Raw genomic sequence first — 20,209 nt, 5'->3', positions numbered from 1 at the left:
ATAAAATCGTAGTATAAGAAATAATGTAGTTGGGGGGGGGGACAAAACAACTTGATCATCAGCAATATAAAGCCATGTCACAAAATGTTTTTTGTTTTTTTTAAATAAAAACAAGGCGTGCCATCATATGAACAAAAATTATATATAAATCTATATATGCAATTTGAGGGGGAAAATACCAACATAAAAATATTGCATAGGAGCACCTGGAGAAATGGTTCTTGACCATTTCTGGGGAAAACAGAATTACGTTGATGTACTTATGTTCTTAATGTCAATGAAGAAAAACAAAACAAAAAAAAAAGCCGTAAAATCAGCATTAGCAATTTTCTACCAACGAGGGACTGACCTGGAAAATGAACAATCACGCGGCACAACGTTATAAAAAGCTATTCAAATTTGTAGAATAAAAATGCCAATTCCAAATTCACTTTTTGGGGGAGAGGGGGAGGGTTTCTAGTTTACAATGGCTTTTCTGCAGAATGTTGCCAAAGAATAACCTATTGTTGGTAAGTCATTTTCTATGTGGTGATTTTTTGAACAGAACACAAATTCTCATGTAATTTCCAAGGACACAGAAGAAAAGAAGAAATGCACAAGGCGCTCGCTACACAAAAGGTTAGCTCAAACATTTTCCTGACATTTTATTACAGCCATCTTAAAAGCAGGACAAAAAAAGTCCATGTTAAACATTAAGTACTGCACAGACCAGTCTGTATATACATAAAGCAAAAAGAAAAAAGAAAAAAAAAAAAATCTCTTTTCACAGAAGATGACATCATGATGCAAGACTGTGCAGCCCGTCAGCAAAAACCCTATGGAGCGAATTGCTGTTTCTTCTTTACAGAATGTCCTGTTGGAATCACCGCAGGGTGCGCTCCATCCTTCCCACTGCGATCTTGTTTACAATCTGCGCGCTTTGCGTGGCCGGCAACCATTGTGAGGGATGGGGGTGTTGTCTGTAATGGATATCACTTCTAGTCCTCCCATGGTTAACCCTTTGATGGCATGCTTGGAAACAAAAAGAATGGACAAAACTGACACTCCAGATAACCACACTCTCTCTTGCTAGTTGCATAGCGTACATGTAAGCATTGCGAATGTGCTGTTTGGTTTTGGTGGCTTGAAGAAAGCAGATTTACTTTACTTTTAGGGCTAATGCACACAACCGTATGTATTTTGCAATCTACAAAAAAAACAAACAAACAAAAAACAAATCTGCAAAAAATACGGATGACGTCCATATGCATTACGTATTTTGCGGAATGGAACAGCTGGCCCCTAGTAGAACAGTCCTATCCTTGTCCGTAATGCAAACAATAATAGGACATGTTCTATTTTTTTGCAGATTGGACATACGGAAACTGAACGCACACGGAGTAACTTCCTTTTTTTGTGTGGACCCATTGAAATGAATGGGTCCGCAAAAAAAATAAAAAAATAAAAAGCCCTTATACAAACATATCAAATGGCCAAATATATTAGGGATCCATATATATAACAAGGAACCATCCACCATGTCTAGAGGTTTTTAGGTCTGCTGCAGACACGAAACCATGGGTCGTTTTTAAAATCGACAATTTTCAAAGTTGCTTCGTTTCCGATTCGCAACGCATTTGGACAGTAGAAAGACATATCTGTTTCAGTAACTACTTGCATGCCCTGTGTAATAATTCTGGAGCATCTCTTTATATACCCATGTGTTATACCATTCTTGTAATATTCCTACTAGAAGTTTATGAATGAATTGCCAGCAGTCTGAAGTAAAGGTCCAGATGGGTGTTACCGCACGGTCTGACACTAGCAGCACTGATTGGATAGTGTCAGACTGTGCAGAAACACACTCCCAACTGGTAATACCCATCTGGACCTTCACTGCAAAGTGCTGACAATTCATTTATAACTTCTTGCAGGAATAATAAAGGAATGGTACACCATAGGGTTCTGAGAATAGATGCCCCAGAGTACTTATTACAAGGGGGTGCAAGTAGTTACTGAAACAGACATGGGCCAAACATGATCAATCCATTATATAGTTATCCTTAAATGCCCATACCAACCAATCAGATTCCATCTTTCATTTTTATAAGGGAGCTCTGAAAAATAAAATCTGGAATCAGATTGGTTGCTATGGGCAACTAAGCTTGCCTTCCTTCACACCAGTTTGAGAACTCTTCCCCCATAACTCCTGTTTAAGGAGAAATACACAAAATAGCAGCAATTATATCCTACATTCCAGCAAGTGAATCCCACCTTTCTTACATAATGATTACATAGGAGCCAATCATTTCTTGTACTGAACTGGAAATCAACTTCCCATGGTGATCACCCAAAAAAATATGCAAAAAATAAATAAATAAATAGTTGTGTCATGTGTTAGCATTTCCAATTCTTCCCGACTTCTTCAATGAAGAAAATAACACAGCTAGCAGAACCGGGGGAAGCTTTATCAAGACCAGGGGTTTCCTATGCCAGTCTCTCTCATATGCACTGGATTGAGATATGCCAAATTTATTAAGAAGCAGATGCCCCTTGATATATTACACGCATGTCTAACCCCCCCCTGTGCGCCAGAAACTGGCTAGAGTAGACTTGGGCTGTAACTCGGAGGTCTCTTGTATAGTGCAGAGATCAGTGACTGGCCGCAGCAGTCATGTGCAATATAGCGGCACATCATTGTTGCAGCCAAGAAGATGACATCATGGCTGCTCCTCCCTTTTGGTGCAAAGGGGAACCAATGAGTATATGTTATTATTTTAACGCCATCCAGGTCTTTGACCCATTTTTAACCCCTTTTATGCTTGCATTAGGCATAACTGGTCCTCGTTTACAGTACTAGATTGGTGAGGAGCACTGTTCTGTACAAGCTTCTGATTTCTTGTGTTTTTCTCTCCATACAGTATTCACTAGCTTTATTCCATAAAGACATGACTCCATAGAAACACAGGTTATGGTTCCTCCTCCCTTGATATCAAGATATCTTCCCTAGCACGCGTGTATACAGAAGATATAGGCCTTATTCCCTATCCGTAATCTCGCAGATACTATGTTCAAATATACCACTTGTCGCACAATAGGACAAAGGAAGGGTCCATCTCCTCAAACTGGGAGAAACAAAGTTATGGACTGGAAGAATTTAGTTGTACAGATGCTAGCGGGTGGCAATCTTGCTCTGCGGTGCCGAGCAGAAGTGGAGTCCCTTGGCATCTCATGCGTGTCTCACATGGACAAAACGACTACACGCTAAAACTCTCAGCTGGCTAGGTTTCACAAATCGGGCAAGTCCTAGAGAATGGTGTGAGCGCTTTTAAACACAAGAAGAACTCAATCACAAATATACTGGCTAGATGACCCATGTGCTGGTGGTACCTTGGTGGTATCCAGCCATGCAGAAGTCTCTCTGACCCCTGAAATGACATCTACCAGCACAAATAGCTGTTGACCTTAAGCTTGCTGTAGGTCTCCTCACATCAAGGAATGTCAAAAGAGGCACTTGGCATACACACTTTACAGCTCAGTACATTCTTTGAAAGGTTAAGTGCAGACATCAAATTTGATCCCAATGGAGCTGTCAAATTAACTTCCCTGCTACATACAGACCCACACATTATAACGATTTAAATCCGTTAAGTTTTAGGTCTTCAAATGCAAAACCTAAATAAATTAGTAGATATTTAGTATATTTTTTTATTTTGTATATTTTTTATGCAAAAGGGAAAATAGGATACATGAAATCCAGAACTTAAGATTTTCTAAGCTATCGCCAGCACATTGAATAGTAGACCAGTACCATCTCTGAATGCTTGTGCACCTACTTCTTTTTGTCCTGTAAAGTTTTATGTTAACATTTTTTATTTTTTAATAGGATTTGACCCCAAAAACAAGAAAAAAACTAAACAAAAAAAACAACACCACCACATGCACTTACCACTCTTCCTGGTCCCATGCCTTTTACCACCACTCGGACATGTACAACTCCTTTATCAACAGCTTTCTGGAAGAAGAAGAAGAAAAAAAAAAGATACACAAAAGAAACACCAAGCTATAAACGTGTAGTAATAGCAACGGTTCCAGAATCCAACGCATTCAAAGTCACACTAGAGACCTCGCTAAACAAACCCTTGCAAAATCGCTACATGTGCTTCAATATAGTCAGTCAATCTACGAAGAGAAAACAAAAACACGGACACAAAAAGGGTAAAATGTGAACACCCATACTGATCTACTAGGCAATAAAACAATTAGACAACAAATACAAAGTGGCAAACGGGGAGAAAATTGGTAAGGGAAAAAAATGGCTTATGAATTAAGCTGCAGGGGTACCAGCTTGAAGAATTGGAGCAGTCAGCTTCTAATCTATACGCAGAAATGCCTTTTAACAGAACACCTACTGACCATCAAGCTGAAAGACAAATTGTTTGTAAATGGCTCAGAGGTCGAGAAGAGGGCCTTCCATTTTTAAATAGAAGATGCTCTTTTTTGTCTGTGCCTGGAAGCAGACGCTCCATTTACTTTGAGGGTTACAAACTTCATCTTGACCCCCCCCCCCCCCCCCATGCATTACAATAAACAGTCTGGGTCCTTCCAGTAATGCAGATTTCTCACATGAATTGAATGGCGGTCAGACTTGGGATGTAGAAACATGAACACCTGCTGTAGCTCAGACAACTTAGTAGACAGACTAGATGTCAGCTCCCGTGGAGATAAAAGACTACGGGAGGTAGAAAAAAGCGGAACTGTCAGACGGTTCAATTTTCAACACTTTCTAAAAAGTAGAAGTGGAGAAATGGACAAGCCATTTCCAGAATGTGCCAGAGCTCTGAAATAACCCTGCCATGTTCACTGTGGCAAAGGCCTGAGCAGGTCTTCTCCACCGCAGCTCGACGTCTCCTCACAGGTTTATACTGTACTGTATGAGCCACTTACAATCTAATCATTCAACTGTTTTTAAAGGGGGTTATCCAACCCCTATAATGACCCTCCCAATGCCAGGGCCCCTCATATGCATTATACTTACCTGCTCCCTGGCACCCGCGTTGCTCCGGATCCCTGCACGGCCACCGCATCTCCTCCCTAGCATCTGCGGTGATGCTAGGGGGGGGCTCGTCCCTGTCTGCTATTTAGCTGCCCCTCCCCTGGATCAAAGCAGCTGCGGAGGTGCAGGGATCCTGAGCTATGCAGGTGCCGGTGAGCAGGTAATGTATACGAGGGGCCCAGGAATTGGGGAGGGGGGGGGGTCATTATATACGTTGGCTAACCCCTTTACGTACCTAAATCTATTGCAGGAATTGATGAATAGGATAATTTAATACAGAATTATCAATCAGACCCTTTAGCAGCGCTCAGACATATGCAGGCAGCTCCAGATTCTGTGAACCTACAAATACAAATAGGCTCATTTACAGCAGCCTGTAGTCTGCAGTCCATTAACAGGGGAAGGAAAAGAAATATAAAATCCTGAACTGTGTTGTAGCTTTCCAAGGAACCCTCTCCCCCATTATATCAATATGCACCAACTGGGCATAAGGTCATCCCGTTAACAGACTTTATAGTCACTAGAAGCTTACATCCTTGCAGTAAAAGGTTGTCAATGCTTTATTTCACAAATCTTCAGGTAGGTTTTATGCTGGATTTTTTCCCCCATTATGGGACTCTATGCACTAGGTCAGCCATACACAACAGACCCCTCCACACACATGCAAGCTCGGCCTAGTGTGCATGTGTTCTGAGAAGAGGGGGGAAGCCGGTACCAGACAGCTTTCCAGAGAACAAAAGAATCTGGTATCTCCCCTGAATTTCCTAATGAGGGTGGGCTGGGAGGCCGTCACATACATTAGATGATCAACGCATGCAGCTGACATTGATCCAATGTGTATGGCCAGCCTCAGTGTAAAGTTCAATGGATCCGATTCTGAACCCCACCAGCAGCCCGACAAGGTCAACCCTCTAAAAGCTTTGTCAGGTCTATTTTTCTGATACCGTCTGGCTATGGGCTTCGAGAAAACAATGTCCCTCCAGAGCCAACATACAAACATGTCACACACACCCCATGTATACAAACACTAGAAGCTATTTTCTACAGCTTGCTCACATCACGCCGTGATACTCACTAATTTGTTTTTAATAGGGGAAGTGGCTACTGATTAATACCGTTGGAATACTTCGAGGCTGTACCGTGGGCAACGTAAAATAATAATTTCAGTCACAATGAGCGTGCAGGTCATGAAGGCCTTTTATGTAGCCGTGCACAGAAAACTCTGATGGGTTTTATCATTTCACAGGCTTGTCCTAATTAGTTTTATTTTGTGAAGTGAAACATTGTGACCTGTCTGTATGGCTAAATCACGCCGGGAAATCTCAGTAGGGAGAAAGAAAACACAATCTATGGAACACTAGGATTTCGCATCTGTCAACATTGGGTGGGGGCTGCCACCTAGTGGAAGTTGCAACACCTACCCGTCTTCCAAAAATCACAAAGCGTAAAGGGTAAAAGAAGAAGAATCCCAACAATCATAACCCCAGTACTGCCCTCTCATCTCTATTTTGCTTCATTAGCAAATACAGCATTTGCCCACAAATACCAAGGACTACGTCTGGAACTGAGAATTTTATCTAATTGAGGAAGAAACCTAAATACATAAGTCAGTAAATAAAATGATGTAAAAAAAAAACAACAATGAACAGCTCTACCCTCCCAAAATACAATTTTTTTTTATTATAGATCGTCCTTTGTGCCTCTCTATGTGCTCTATAGAACCTTACAAAATTAATAATAATCCAGTATTATATATGTCATATAATCCTCCAAGGCACTGATCCTTTATACTTCTAATATAAATTTAGAAGACAAGACAATAATGATTTAAAAAATAAATAAAAACATAAAATCATGCAAACATATTGGAAACCCCTATATACACACACACACACCAATTAAGCAGATAATAAGGTCCTACAAGTTATAGTCTCTTATTGCTGTATGCATGAATATTGGTGCACCAAATTTTAAATATCAGAGGATAATAATGCAGTTATATTATTTTTCTTTGTATCTTAAAGGTGTTTTCTGAGATTTTAATACCGATAACCTATCCTTTTTCTTATTACATGAATGCAAGTAAATGTGACGCGTTTCGACTCACGTGCACCACGCCATATATATATTAGGGTGTTTCATTTTGTAATGGAAAAAAATTAAATGTAACATTTTTGCAGACTTTACGCCCCGAGTCTCAGTGATGTAAAAGATATACATGTCAAATTTCAAGAAGATTGCATAATATTTAGAGGTTGCACACTTTGATCAGTTTTGTAAAAGTAGGCAAAAAATACAATTTTTCAATGTTAATTACTTTTATTGGGAAAACTAGAAATCACAAACTTCAAATAATATTAAAACTAGACAGTACGATTAATAGGTAGTATTATAGGCAAAACATGTGTTATATTAATCCCTTCTTTTGTTAGCTTGGTGACAACTTTTCTGTGATGCTCGACTACCCTCAACAAGAATTGTTTTTGTTGTTCGTCCCTGACCGATCCGTTAAACTTTTTTATCAGAGCAATTCCTCTTTCTGCGGTATCATTGACCACCTTAAGGGTCCATTCACACGCCTGTTGTTTCTTTCCTGATCTGTTCCGTTTTTTGCGGAACAGATCTGGACCAGTTCTGTACCCATTCATTTTCAATGGGCCCTGAAAAAAAAAAAACGGACAGCTCAATGTCATATTTTTTTTCAGGACCCGTTGAAAATGAATGGGTACAGAACTGGTCCAGATCTGTTCCGCAAAAAACGGAACAGATCAGGAAAGAAACAACGGACGTGTGAATGGACCCTTAGAGCGTTCACATGGCTTCTTAGAGAATGATTGCAGTATTCTGTCACATTGTGGATCCCAAACAATTCAAAGAACGTCTTTGTTTTATTAGTAACTAAATGGCTCAGGTCTTTTCCTTCAAAAACTAGGTTTTTACCCTCTAATCGTTTAATTTCCTTTTCAGGTTTGGTTTCTAAATTTTTTGTCATAATTTTCCTTAACAGCCTGCGTAATACGTTCGTCCAAAAAAGCCAATCCTAAGTTTGTTTCTGACAGATACCAAAAGGTGTCTCTTAGCAACTGTGAGAGCACTTTATTTGACGTCTGCATCTGGGTAAGGGCTCAGACGCTGTAGCATATCCAAATCATTCTTTGGAGCCCATCAACATACAATTGCCTCGTGCAAAAAGCGAACATATATGAGGCTGACAACATGTGCAACCCGTTTCATTCCTTTTAATTCTCGTTGAGGAATATTCAACCGTTTAGTGAAGAGGACAATTTTAAGAGCATATATTGCCTTTGCCATCCACTGAAATAGTTTTTAGACCAACCTCCTAGGTACTAGAATGAGAGTAGTAATAAAAGTGATCAATCAATATTATCCAATCTTCTTGAAATGTGGCATATATATCTTTTACATCACCGAGACTCGGGGCGTAAGCAAAGTTTTATGAAAATCACATCTTTGGAAAAATGAAACACCCTAATATATATAGGTCACAATACCAGCATTTTCAAAGACTGCACAAGCTACTGAAGAGGGTGACAGGCTCCTCTAAACTCATCTAGCTGATGAAATTACACCATCTATTTTAATATGTCTTTGGATATGCTGCACCTGAGGGGTTAATTGACAGGGCTACGCAGTAGCAAAGCACAGTAATTGAAAACAGCAAATCTCAGTATCGTATCGATCCAGTTTCCAAAGTATCGATTGGGTATTGAAAGTTCGATACCCTGTGCAACCTTAATGGAGAGGTTGAGAGCTCAGTAGTGCACCAAGTCTCGGGAACAGCAGGGATTTTAATCTGTACGGTTGTACTGTAGCCTTTAGTTAAGTATAATAAAGGTTTTGGAATTTAGGGGAGGTCCTTTAGTTTTTAACAATGTAATCCAGGTACTGTTGGCCATAGGCATTTTGTAAATTGGACAATTATCTGGCTCTGAATTGAGTAATGATACAATTGGTCACAAGGTTGTTGCAGCTCAGCCCCACTGAAGTGAATGGGGCTGAGCCGCTATACCAAGCACTGCCGCTATACAATGTACAGTGCTGTGCTTGAAAAGCTGCTGGGAGGCGGCTACATCCTGAAACAGCCGATTAACGGGGGGCCCTGAGGATAAGTCATTATTATCAGCATAACCTCTTAATTATCGGATTGGCAGGGGGTAGGAATCCCGCTACTCCGCATATTAGCTGTTTGAAGAGGCTGCAGCACTCCGTCAACACTTAGGCCTCTCCCTAGGCCATGTGTTGTCACATTCATCGGACACAGGGAACTGTGCATAGTAAGCTGTAAGGAGGCTTCAGTGCCCGATTGGAGGGGGTGCTGGGAGTCAGAGCCACGCCGATCTGTTACTGATTACCTATACTGAGGATAGGCCATCAATTTCAAATTACCGGATAATGATAGCCAATACCATAAAGGGATCATATTTCAAAATCCAAAATGTTCTTTGTTATAATAATTTTTGGGGTGACGTGTCTCTTGTGAAAATATCATCGCTGAAGCCAGCGGTTGCTCCCTGCTGCTCAGTGTCAGTTCATGGCTATGTTCACTGCTCTTCTGATCCTCATCTTATAAGCTTACGGATAGATCGGGTCACATGTACCGCTGCAGCCAATGTCTGGCGTCAGCAGTGATGTGTCCCCAAGCAGCACATCATTGCTGGGTCATGTGCTGCTTGAGGACAAGTTACCCCTGAGGCCAGTCATTGGCTGGAGCATCACACCTGACCCCCCCCCTCGTGTGAAAATACAAGACGACCAGTGAAGAGCGCCAGGGAGCTGGATCGGAGCGGCAGGCGAGAATGGATCTCTCCACCTGCACAGGAGGCTGGGGCAAATTGAAGAAAATCTGGACAATCCCTTTCAAACCATCATACATATATGTAAGCACAACACTCATCTTACAGCTTTTCATTCAAGAATATAAGAGAAGATACGTAACATAGTAAAACAGCATATACACGCACACATACACTGTAGTTTCCGTGCAGACCGTCTTGTCCACTTACAGTTGCTGCTGCGATGCCGGCTGTCTGAGCCGCTACAGAAGAGCTCTTCTTGGCATTTCTGAAGCCCTCCGTCCCGCAGGATGTACGTGTTATATACTTATTGTCGGGCTGTGTGACCTGGATGTGAGTGCTGTAATACATAGGTGGAAGCATGTTAACATCACACATACTGTTCATACATCTGTATTAAAGAAGAGCTTTGCTGAAGTAGGAACCCACCAATGTGCTGGCAGCTGTGGCAGTAGCCATATTGTTAATCTGATATAGAGTATTTTTCCCATTGCTGCACACAGTAAGCAATAAAATACTGAATGCAAAAGTAAGAAACTGGGACACTTACAAGCCGATGTATGTATTTTATGGTGACACAGTTTCACATGCAATTTCTTTCTTACCATATGCATTATTTCAGGATTTTAGCTGTTTATTTTCTACAGTCCTCCACTTCTTTCCATCCTTTCTGGGGAATATAGTGATTTGGAGGACTTTCGCTTCTGCTGCGTTTCCCTGTGCATATACCGTACTCAGATGTACACAAGTGCATGTATCCGACATATCCTGGTAGGTAGGTTTATTTGTCATGATTTTTAAAGAAGTTGGAAGAGATACGAGCATAAAAAATAAAAATAAAAAGCCCTGTATCATGGCACTACTGTCCATGGCCTACGTCTGGATCTGCAGCTTAGACCCGTTGTCTAGCTCAGGTATGGGGTATGTTGAGTAGTCCGTTTAAAGTGAATGTGTCCTCTTCAGCAATCTCTAGTAAGTACTGTAATACATGTATAGCACACCTGCCGCTGACTCCTGAGCAGTCATTTGTATGATGCACAAGAGGTCGAGGTGACAAATGAAAGACACTCAGGGGGTGCAATGACGTGCTCATGAACGCCTGAGTCAGGACATTGGGGCTCGTGATCACATCAATGTGCCGCCTGAGATCCAGCAAAGAAGGCCACAGTGATGTCATCACAACCTCCTGCCAACATCACAGACGGATGTGGAGAACAGGAGTCGGGTGTTTTTTTTTTTTTTTTTTTATACGTGGGCACTAATACGGACCAGAGAACTAGTGGGGCATTAAAACAGGCTGGAGGACTAAAGGGGGGCCTTATAATACAATAGGAACTACTAGGAGCAATAATACAGGCCAGAGCACTACAGGTGGTGGAGGCATTATAATACATCGGGCACTACTAGGACATTAATACAGGTCACTGCACTACAGGGGGCATTTTAATACTGGTGCTACTACAGGGGCATAATGAATAATGGAGCCACTATAAGGAGCAGTATAACTACTGGGAACACTATAAGGGGCTTTATTACTAATGTGAGCTCTATAGAGGTGCATTAAAGTGGCCTTATTACTGCCAGGGGCACTATAGGGGAATGGAGGCATTATCACTATTGGGGATAGTCTGGGAGTACTGTATTTTTCGCCCCATAAGACGCACCCCCCCCCCCCCTTATGGGGCGAATGCTGCCAGTTTACATCGCAGACTGCGATGCATCAGCTGGAGGGGGAAGGAGGAGGGGCCGGTGTCATGCAAATACTTCGGCCCCACCGCTCACTCACTTCCTTAATGCCTAAACCTTTTATAATAATAACTTTAATTGAAGTTCCGATCCCCAGCCCCATCTGTACTACTTACTAAATGTCCTGTAGCAGGCAGAGCAGGGCGGCCGGCCTTAACACACTGATGTTACGTGCCTGCGCCTTCATTCATAAAGTAGGCGGTGCAGGCACGTGACTGAGTTACAGCCGGCCGCCCGCCCTGCTCTGTGCCATCCACAGTTCACCACCTCCCCCAATAACAGTGCCATCCACAGATCACCCCCCCATAACAGTGCCATCCACAGATCACCCCCCCCCCAATAACAGTGCCATCCACAGATCACCCCCCCAATAACAGTGCCATCCACAGATCACCCCCCCAATAACAGTGCCATCCACAGATCACCCCCCCAATAACAGTGCCATCCACAGATCACCCCCCCCCCAATAACCGTGCCGTCCACAAATCACCCCCCCCCAATAACCGTGCCGTCCACAAATCACCCCCCCCAATAACAGTGCCGTCCACAAATCACCCCCCCCCCAATAACAGTGCCGTCCACAGATCACCCCCCCCCCCCAATAACAGTGCCATCCACAGATCACCCCCCCCCCCAATAACAGTGCCATCCACAGATCACCCCCCCCCAATAACAGTGCCATCCACAGATCACCCCCCCCCCCAATAACAGTGCCATCCACAGATCACCCCCCCATAACAATGCCATCAACAGATCACCCCCCCCATAACAATGCCATCCACAGATCCCCCATAGTAGTGTCATGCACATACCACCATTAGTTCAAAACCCACCAAAAGCACACCTTTTGGTTAAAAAAAAATAATAATTTCCTCCTCAAAAACCTAGGTGCATCTTATGGGCAGGTGCGTCTTCTAGGGCGAATAATACGGAATAGTACGGGGGACTATCTGTAGGGCACTGATATTTTTTGCAGTGTAGTGTTTGGGAGTTTGGGGGTTTTGGGGAGCACAGCAGGCACACTATAGGGCAGTGATGGCGAACCTTTTACAGACCGAGTGCCCAAACTGCAGCATAAACCCACTTATTTATCGCAAAGTGCCAACACAGCAATTTACCTTGAATACTATAGTCCAATATAGTATATCTTCCATGTACTTTATCATTTATCTACAATAGCCTGCCTACATTCAGTGCGCTGCCTGTGCTGTTCATAGTGCGCCCTGTGCTGCTGAATGGCAGAAAAAGTCTAAGGCATATTGGTACACCATAGACTTTTTCCAGGGTGTGGGTGCCCACAGAGAGGGCTCTGAGTGCCGCCTCTGACACCAGTGCCATAGGTTCCCCATCACTGCTATAGGGCATGGCAGCAGAATGACACTGTTAGGGCACCAGGAGGGGGAGGATGATGGAAAAGTGAGGAACCCAAGATGACTGTGACCTAAACTCTGCAGACGAGACGCAGCTGAAAGAAGTTGTCAAAGGGGTCAGCTCCAGATTGTGAAGACGAGGAAAGAGACCATCTACATCAGAGGAGACATCACTGTGACTCACATATCCGGCCACGTTTGAGACCCCTGGCCCATAGTTTATAACCATAGTATAGAAAATTGGATCTTAAAATTCTGGCTATATTATGTAGTTATCATACAGGCCAACATGAAAACAGAGGATCATTTTATTTGCAATTATTAGATATTCTGATACACATGTATAGTTCAGCTTTGTTTCCTACATTGGAAGGAAAGGATTGTGGACTTTAGCATTTTACATTTTTTTAAGACTTGATTACCACTGTAACTACAGCTGCTCAAGCTACAGGTAAAAATCAACCCAGTTTTAGGGACAATTGTCACTGCTTGTGCTGTGTAGTCAGTCATAGCACCGGCTTGTGTACACGGATCCTGGATGTCACATGACCACCAGGACAAACCGAGCAGTAAGGCCTCTTTCACAAGAATGATACGGATTGGCTATGGGGCCAGGGCTGCGTTAAAAATACTTACCGTAAAATCTGTTTCTCTTCCGTTCATTGGGGACATAGGCTTGACCTTGGGTATAGCTGCTGCCACTAGGAGGCGACACCAAGCACAAAAGTGTGAGCTCCTCCCTCCCGCTATACCCTTCCTACAGGGACTAAGCTAAAATAGTTTGTGCAAAAGCAGTAGAAGAAGAAGCAAAAGAAAACAAAAAATTTACAAACCCAATGTATTGAATCAAGCAGGCCACAACGAAGCCCGTAACCAGAGAGAATGGGTGGGAGCTATGTCCCCCAATGAACAGAAGAGAAACTGATTTTATGGTAAATAGAAAAATCTAGTTTTCTCATCTGTATCATTGGGGGACACAGGCTTGACCTTGGGACGTTACAGAGCAGTCCCAGGGGCGGGTCATAAACAAAGAAGCTATCCGGCCAGAGAACCGCCGTCTGCAAAACTCTACACCCCAGAGAACCGTCAGAAGATGCAAAGGTGTGTACTCGTAAAATTGGAAAAAGGTGTGCAAAAATGACCAGGTAGCAGCCCTACACACCTGAAGGGCAGAAGCCCCATGATGTACTGCACAAGAGGCCCCCCACTGCCTGAGCAGAATGAGCAGTAACCTGGAAGGGTGGAACTCGGTCACTGATGCGGTACGCTTCCAATGGCCAAACAAATCCATCGGGAAATGGAAACTTTGGACACAGCCTCGCCTCGGTCCCTCTGGAATGACGAATAATGAATCCGTCCGTCGGAAAGAGGACGTCTGAGACAGATAGATGCGAATGGCTGCTCACGAGGATGAGACGGGGCAGGACAAAATGAAAGGGAGAATGATCTTTTCATTGAGATGGAATGCCGACACGACCTTCAGAAGGATGGACTGGACTGGGCGAAGGTCTACCTGGTCCTGATGGAGGATAAGGGAGGGCGACCGACAGGAAAGAGCCGCTAGTTCCGACAGCCTACAGATGGAAGCGACTGCCACCAAAAAGGCCACCTTGTAGGACAGAAAGCGAAGGGACACCTGCTGCAAGGGCTCAAACGGAGAGGACTGGAGAGCGCTGAGTACCAGATTAAGATCCCAAGGATTCAACAAAGTTTGGTAAGGGGGCGCAGCATGCGCCACCCCCTGCAGAAAGGGTCCAAACCTCAGAAAGGGAAGCCAAATTCCGCTGAAAAAGAATGGAAAGTGACTAAACTTGCCCTTTGAGGGAACTGAGAGCCAGCCCAAAGTTCATGCCCGACTGCATGAAAGACAAGAATTGCGCTAACGAGAAACGAATGGGAGACAACTGGTGGCGTTCGCACCAACTAAAGTAGGACTTCCAGGTCCGGTGATAGATCTGAGAGGACAATGGCTTCCTAGCCCGAATCACAGGCTGGACAATAGAATCTGAGAAACCCCAAGCCCTTAGTACGGCGGCTTCAACATGTCATTAAATGTAGCAACACTAAATTCGATCAGAAGATCAGTCCCTGCGACAAAAGGACCTCCCGAAGGGGAAGACACCAGGGTTAGTCGGCGAGGAGGGAGACTAGGAGATGCGTGCGATACTCTGCATGGCCACGAGAATGACGGCCAGACCTTTGGACCCGATTTTCCGGAGAAGACGTGGAGTGAGCGTAAGAGGAAGGAACACATAAGGAAATGTAAACTGCGTCCTCGGGATCCCAAGGACGTCCGACGCCCGAGCCAGAGAATCCTTGGACCTCACGACAAAGTTTTCTACCTTGCGATTGAAGTGGGAGGCCATGAGATCCACATCCGGCCAACCCATCGCTCGCATATCGCGAGAAAGACCCGTGATGCCCATTTGCCGGGATAGAGTCTCTCTCGGCTGAGAAAGTCGGTAATCCTGTTGTCGACGCCGGGGATATGAACTGCGGACAGAGCTGGAATGAGCACTGCTTCCGACATGGCTGCAGGGCTCCGGGTGCTGCCCTGGTGATTTAGATATGCGACTGCCGCGGAGTTATCGCATTGAACACGAACTGGACACCCCAGGAGACGGTCCGTCCAATGAACCAGAGAGAGATGAATTGCCCGCAATTCTAGAATATTGATCAGGAAGGAGTGTTCCTCGCGGGACCAGGTGCCCTGGACTGAGAGATTGTCCAGAACTCTCCCCCAGCTACGGAGACTGACGTCCGTCGTCAACATTATCCAGTTGAGGGGAAGAAAGGAGCGGCCCGATTTCAGCATCGGAGACATCAATCACCAGTGAAGGTCTCGGCGCGTCGGGGCAGGGAGACGGATGAGTCGATCCAGAAAGGCTGGTAAACGGTCCCAAATGGTCAGAAGGTGCCGCTAAAGAGCCCTGGTATGGAACTGCGCGTAGGGCACGGTTTTAAAAGGAAGAGGCCGTGTAGCCCAGAGCCCTCATGCACTGGCGAAATGGGAAGAGGCTGAGGCTGCAACAAGGAGAGGATCTGACAATGGAGAGTGGAGAGTTTGTCCGTGGTCAAGAATATCTTGGCTCGATTGGTGTCAAACAGCATGCCCAGAAACATCAGCTGTCGAGATGGGTTTAGACATGACTGATAGGTTCAGAACCCACCCGAAGCATTCCAGGGTGTCTTGGACGATGCATAAGATGTCCGTCGTTGTCCGGAATGACGGACCCTTGATCAGGATATCGTCCAAGTACGGAATCGCCACTATCCCCCTGACAGAAAGCAGGGCCATGACTGAGGCCAGAAGCTTGGTAAAAACCCTGGGTGCTGTGGCAAGACCGAATAGGAGGGCCACAAACTGGTAATGAAAAGGTCCCACTGCGAACCGAAGATATTTCTGGTGACTGATGCAGATGGAAACATGGAGGTAAGCGTCCTTGATGTCTATTGAGGACAGGTACTCCCCCCGGGTCCATTGATGCAATGACCGATCGCAGGGACTCCATCCGGAAATGGAGGAGCCAAAGGAAGCCATTGAAGGCTTTGGAGGTCTAGGATGGGATGGACTGTACCCTCCTTTTTGGGGACAACAAAGAGATTGGAGTAGAATCCGCAAAAACAGTCTTGAAGTGGACCCGGAACAATCACTCCCTGCCGCAAAAAAGGAATGGGCGGAGGATGGAGAGGGCGGCAGAGGGACGAGCGAAAAAACCGGGGCGGAGGCGGGGACCAGAACTCCAGTTTGTAACCCTCGGAGATAGGTCTGAGACAATTCATCAATGAAATAGAGACAAAAAATTTGTTTAAATCACATGACCGTGGAGCATAAGTGAAGCCCATCACTCACCGCTCCGTGGCCTCCCGACTTGGCACCGCGCTGCACTGGCCAGGGCCTTGCGTGCACACATAGTCAGCGCTCTGGCTGATGCTGCGTGTGATGTCAGGTCCCTCCCAGTGTATGCTGGGAAGAAGATGCGATCCATCTCCTGTGGACTCCATGTCAGTGAACTGCCGCTGCCAGGAAAGGCAAGTATAAAGTAGCGGGGAAAGGTGGGGGGTTGAAGGGGGCACTTGTGATTTGAAGGGGCTGATGATGCTGGGGGACATGGATGATCATGGCAATGGCATGGAGGGGCTGATGGCGCTGGGGGACGGCACGGGACACGGATGGAATAGAAGGGCTGATGGCACTGGATGGGGCACATGGCATGGAGGAGCTGATCTGATGGCACTGGGGGACATGGTGGATGGCATGGAGGCTCTGAGGGAGGAGGACATTGTGGCAATAGATGGCATGGAGGAACTGGGGGAGGGGGGACACAATGGATGGCACCATGGCATGGAGGGGCTGATCTGATGGCACTGGGGGAGCAGGAGACATGGCAATTGGGCTGGCAATGGATGGCATGGAGGGGCTGATCTGATGGCAGTGGAGGACATCACATGGCAATGGATGGCATGGGGTGCTGGCTCTGATTTCAGCAAGGGAGGGTCTGATGGTGGCAGCCAGGGGGTCTGATCGAGAGTTTTCATCTTCTAAAAAAAATGACAGAAAGCCTTAGAAAAAAACAGTACAGATGTGTGCAAGACAGTCAGAACTAAAATTGCCTGAAAGTCTTCAGAGTTGAACAACATAAAGGGTAAGGCAGTGTTTATGTCTTACTACTTTGTATTTATTTATTTTTTTGTAATTTAGCATTTTTTAATTTGAATTTTGCTTTTTAAAAGTAATTTGATAATCTTATTTAGGTTTCTTTAACAGCTTAGGCCAGTTTCACATTGCATTGTGAACACTGGAACTCTAATCATCTGGCGACTGGCCGGAATCCGGCCACAAAATGCTATGTCACTGTGCAGCATTTTTTGTCCAGATCCCCATTACAGTCAATGGGCATCCAGCTATGACAGATGTAGCCAGTGCCGGAGCTCACAACATAACCTTAGTTACACATTATGGCAAAAGAACAGCCTGCTGGAGTATAGCCAGATACAACCAGCTATATTCTCTCATTGACTATAATGTGGTCCAAGGCCATCTGACCATGTTCCGGCATACATGCTGGGTATAATTAAAAAAAGTTGTTTCTTTTGTCTAGCCAAAACCCAGCTTGAATGCTGTAACAACGCCGGACCTCATTACAGTCAATTGCTGCAGCAGCAGGCAGTATCCAGCTATTCCAGATATTGTATATTCTGGCTGAATGTATATTGCAGCTGTGAAAGAAGTCTTATGTGTGTGCAATTTGCTATACCACTGTAAGAAATAAAAAATTGTTTTTATAAAGCAATACGTTATTTTAAGAAGGGTTTTTTCTTATTGGAGTACTCGATTATTCGGAAAAATAAAATTGGTAGAATATTCGATTGCTAAAATAATAGTTTACTGCAGCCCTACTCTCAGAAGACTTCTCGTATCCAAGCATCAGAGATGTGAGCTAGCCAGACATGCTGGATCAGATGAAGACGACCTCTCACTCGACTGGGGGGGGCAGAGACCACACGTCATGCAGAGGAGGACTTGGGGGTATAGGGCTTGGAGCCCTGCAAGCGAGGACACCAGGGAGGGCGAGGCTTGAAAGATGGCTTGCGCTTCTGCTCTGGGGCAGATTTGTCGGCTGGCCGCTTGGGGCTGTAGGAACTAAGAAAGGGATGAAAAAAAGGTCTGCACTTTTTAGACCTGTTGAAGCGCGTCCTACTCTATGGCAAATGGGTGCTTTTACCCCCTGTAGCATCAGAAATAATGTCATCCAGACGCTTGCCGAAAAGCCTGTTACCTGCAAAAGGGGAGGGACGTCAAGGCCCGTTTAGAAGAATTATCCACTGCCCAGCAAGATAGCCACCAAAAGGACTGAACAGCGGGCCAAAAGCCTGGCCGGGTCCAGAGAGGCCTCACAGATTTAAGAGCTGGCATGGGAAAGTTGCACTGCAATATCCGAAGGTTCCTCTGAGGGAGTCCGCTGAGGCGAGGCCGTGATGTAGCTTGTTTGCCCACTTGGTCATAACCTTACTGACCCATGTAGAGGCAAAAAACTGGCATAGGGCAGTGCCAGCTGCTTCAAAGGAAGATTTGGCAAAAAAGATTCCAAATTCTTATCCCGGGGGTCCGAGAAGGAAGCCCCATCCACCATAGGCAAGGTGGTATTCTTAGCCAGGCGGGATACCGGAGGGTCAACAACAGGAGAGGAGGACCACTTCTTTGTCAAATCCTCTGAAAAGGGATAAAAGACGTTTAAATGTTTCGGCAAAAGCAAAACGCCCATCAGGGAAGTTCCATTCCATGGAAAGAGAGGAATCAAACTCCGGGTGGTCGGGGGAAAACTATTGGCGAGCGACGGGATCGCCTGAAGGAAAAACTAGAATCGGCAGATTAAGGTGTAGGGTGCTCAAGCTGTAAGGTTTCTATAACCGCTGCAATGAGATTGTCTACCATAGCGGACGGTTTGGAAGACTGGTCCTCCGGTGAGAAAGTCAGCGCCTGACAACTTATCCTCAGAATACGCCTCTTCTAATGAGGACACGTCGGAGAGAGACTCCCAGGGAGGCGGCGGGGAGATAGAGGAAACGAGGGAAGTAGACAACCTTTGAGGAGTGGGTGGTTTGGCCTGTTTGGCAGGATGGCCGTGATGGGGAATAGCAGAAGGATCCCCAGAAGCAGGAGATGGGCGGAGTCAGAAAAAGCGTGAAGCACTCATGCCCCGCCCCCCCAATGGTGCTGGCCGCCCGCGATAATTAAAAAAAAAGCGCTGGCGCACCAACTGGAGGTATCTCTTCCTCACCCCCCTTACAGCTGTGCTGCCGCAAGGAGCCCCGGCTGACACAGCCACTGAGAAGTAAAAGCGTTGAGTGGATCTGAAGTAGGCCGCAGTAGAAGCTGGGGCCACAATTTACAAGCAGCCCCAGCGGAGGAGAGAGAGACACAGATGGGGGCGGGGGGGGAATGGATCTGGGAATACTCACCTGGCACGTTCTGCCCCCCCTGGTTCCAGCCGGGTCACTACCTTCGGTGTGCAGCCCCTTGGGAGGGCTGCTACACCGGAAAGAGAGGGGACTCTTTGTGGGCGGCCGTGGTAACGCGAAAGCTAGCGGGATGCAGAGGCTTTAGGAACCTGTGGTCCTCCTTGTCTTCTCGAGACTGGGAAGGAGCAGCGGGCTTGGGGAGAAAAAAAAAGAAAAAAGAAAAAAGAAACACACCTGAGGTCTGCTTCCTTCTGCCACTAAGCTAAAACTGTTTTAGCTTA

The 20,209-nt window shown here is 45.3% G+C and overlaps 1 protein-coding gene across 1 annotated transcript in view; it reads right to left on the bottom strand.

Annotated features, from left to right (window-relative positions):
- Window positions 1-619: 619 nt before the first annotated feature.
- MRPS11 (mitochondrial ribosomal protein S11) overlaps window positions 620-20,209 on the bottom strand; it is a 41,144-nt gene continuing 21,554 nt past the window's right edge. The window contains exons 4-6 of the mRNA XM_044279464.1: window positions 10,060-10,189; window positions 3,929-3,994; window positions 620-1,011 (exon numbers count right to left, since the gene is read on the bottom strand). Coding sequence (XP_044135399.1) covers window positions 904-1,011; window positions 3,929-3,994; window positions 10,060-10,189 — 304 coding nt within the window. The 3' untranslated portion in view covers window positions 620-903. The remainder of the gene's footprint in view (window positions 1,012-3,928; window positions 3,995-10,059; window positions 10,190-20,209) is intronic.

The sequence above is a fragment of the Bufo gargarizans genome, chromosome 2, assembly GCF_014858855.1.
Source record: "Bufo gargarizans isolate SCDJY-AF-19 chromosome 2, ASM1485885v1, whole genome shotgun sequence".
Taxonomy (NCBI): domain Eukaryota; kingdom Metazoa; phylum Chordata; class Amphibia; order Anura; family Bufonidae; genus Bufo; species Bufo gargarizans.
This window is presented reverse-complemented; position numbering and strand designations above follow the sequence as displayed.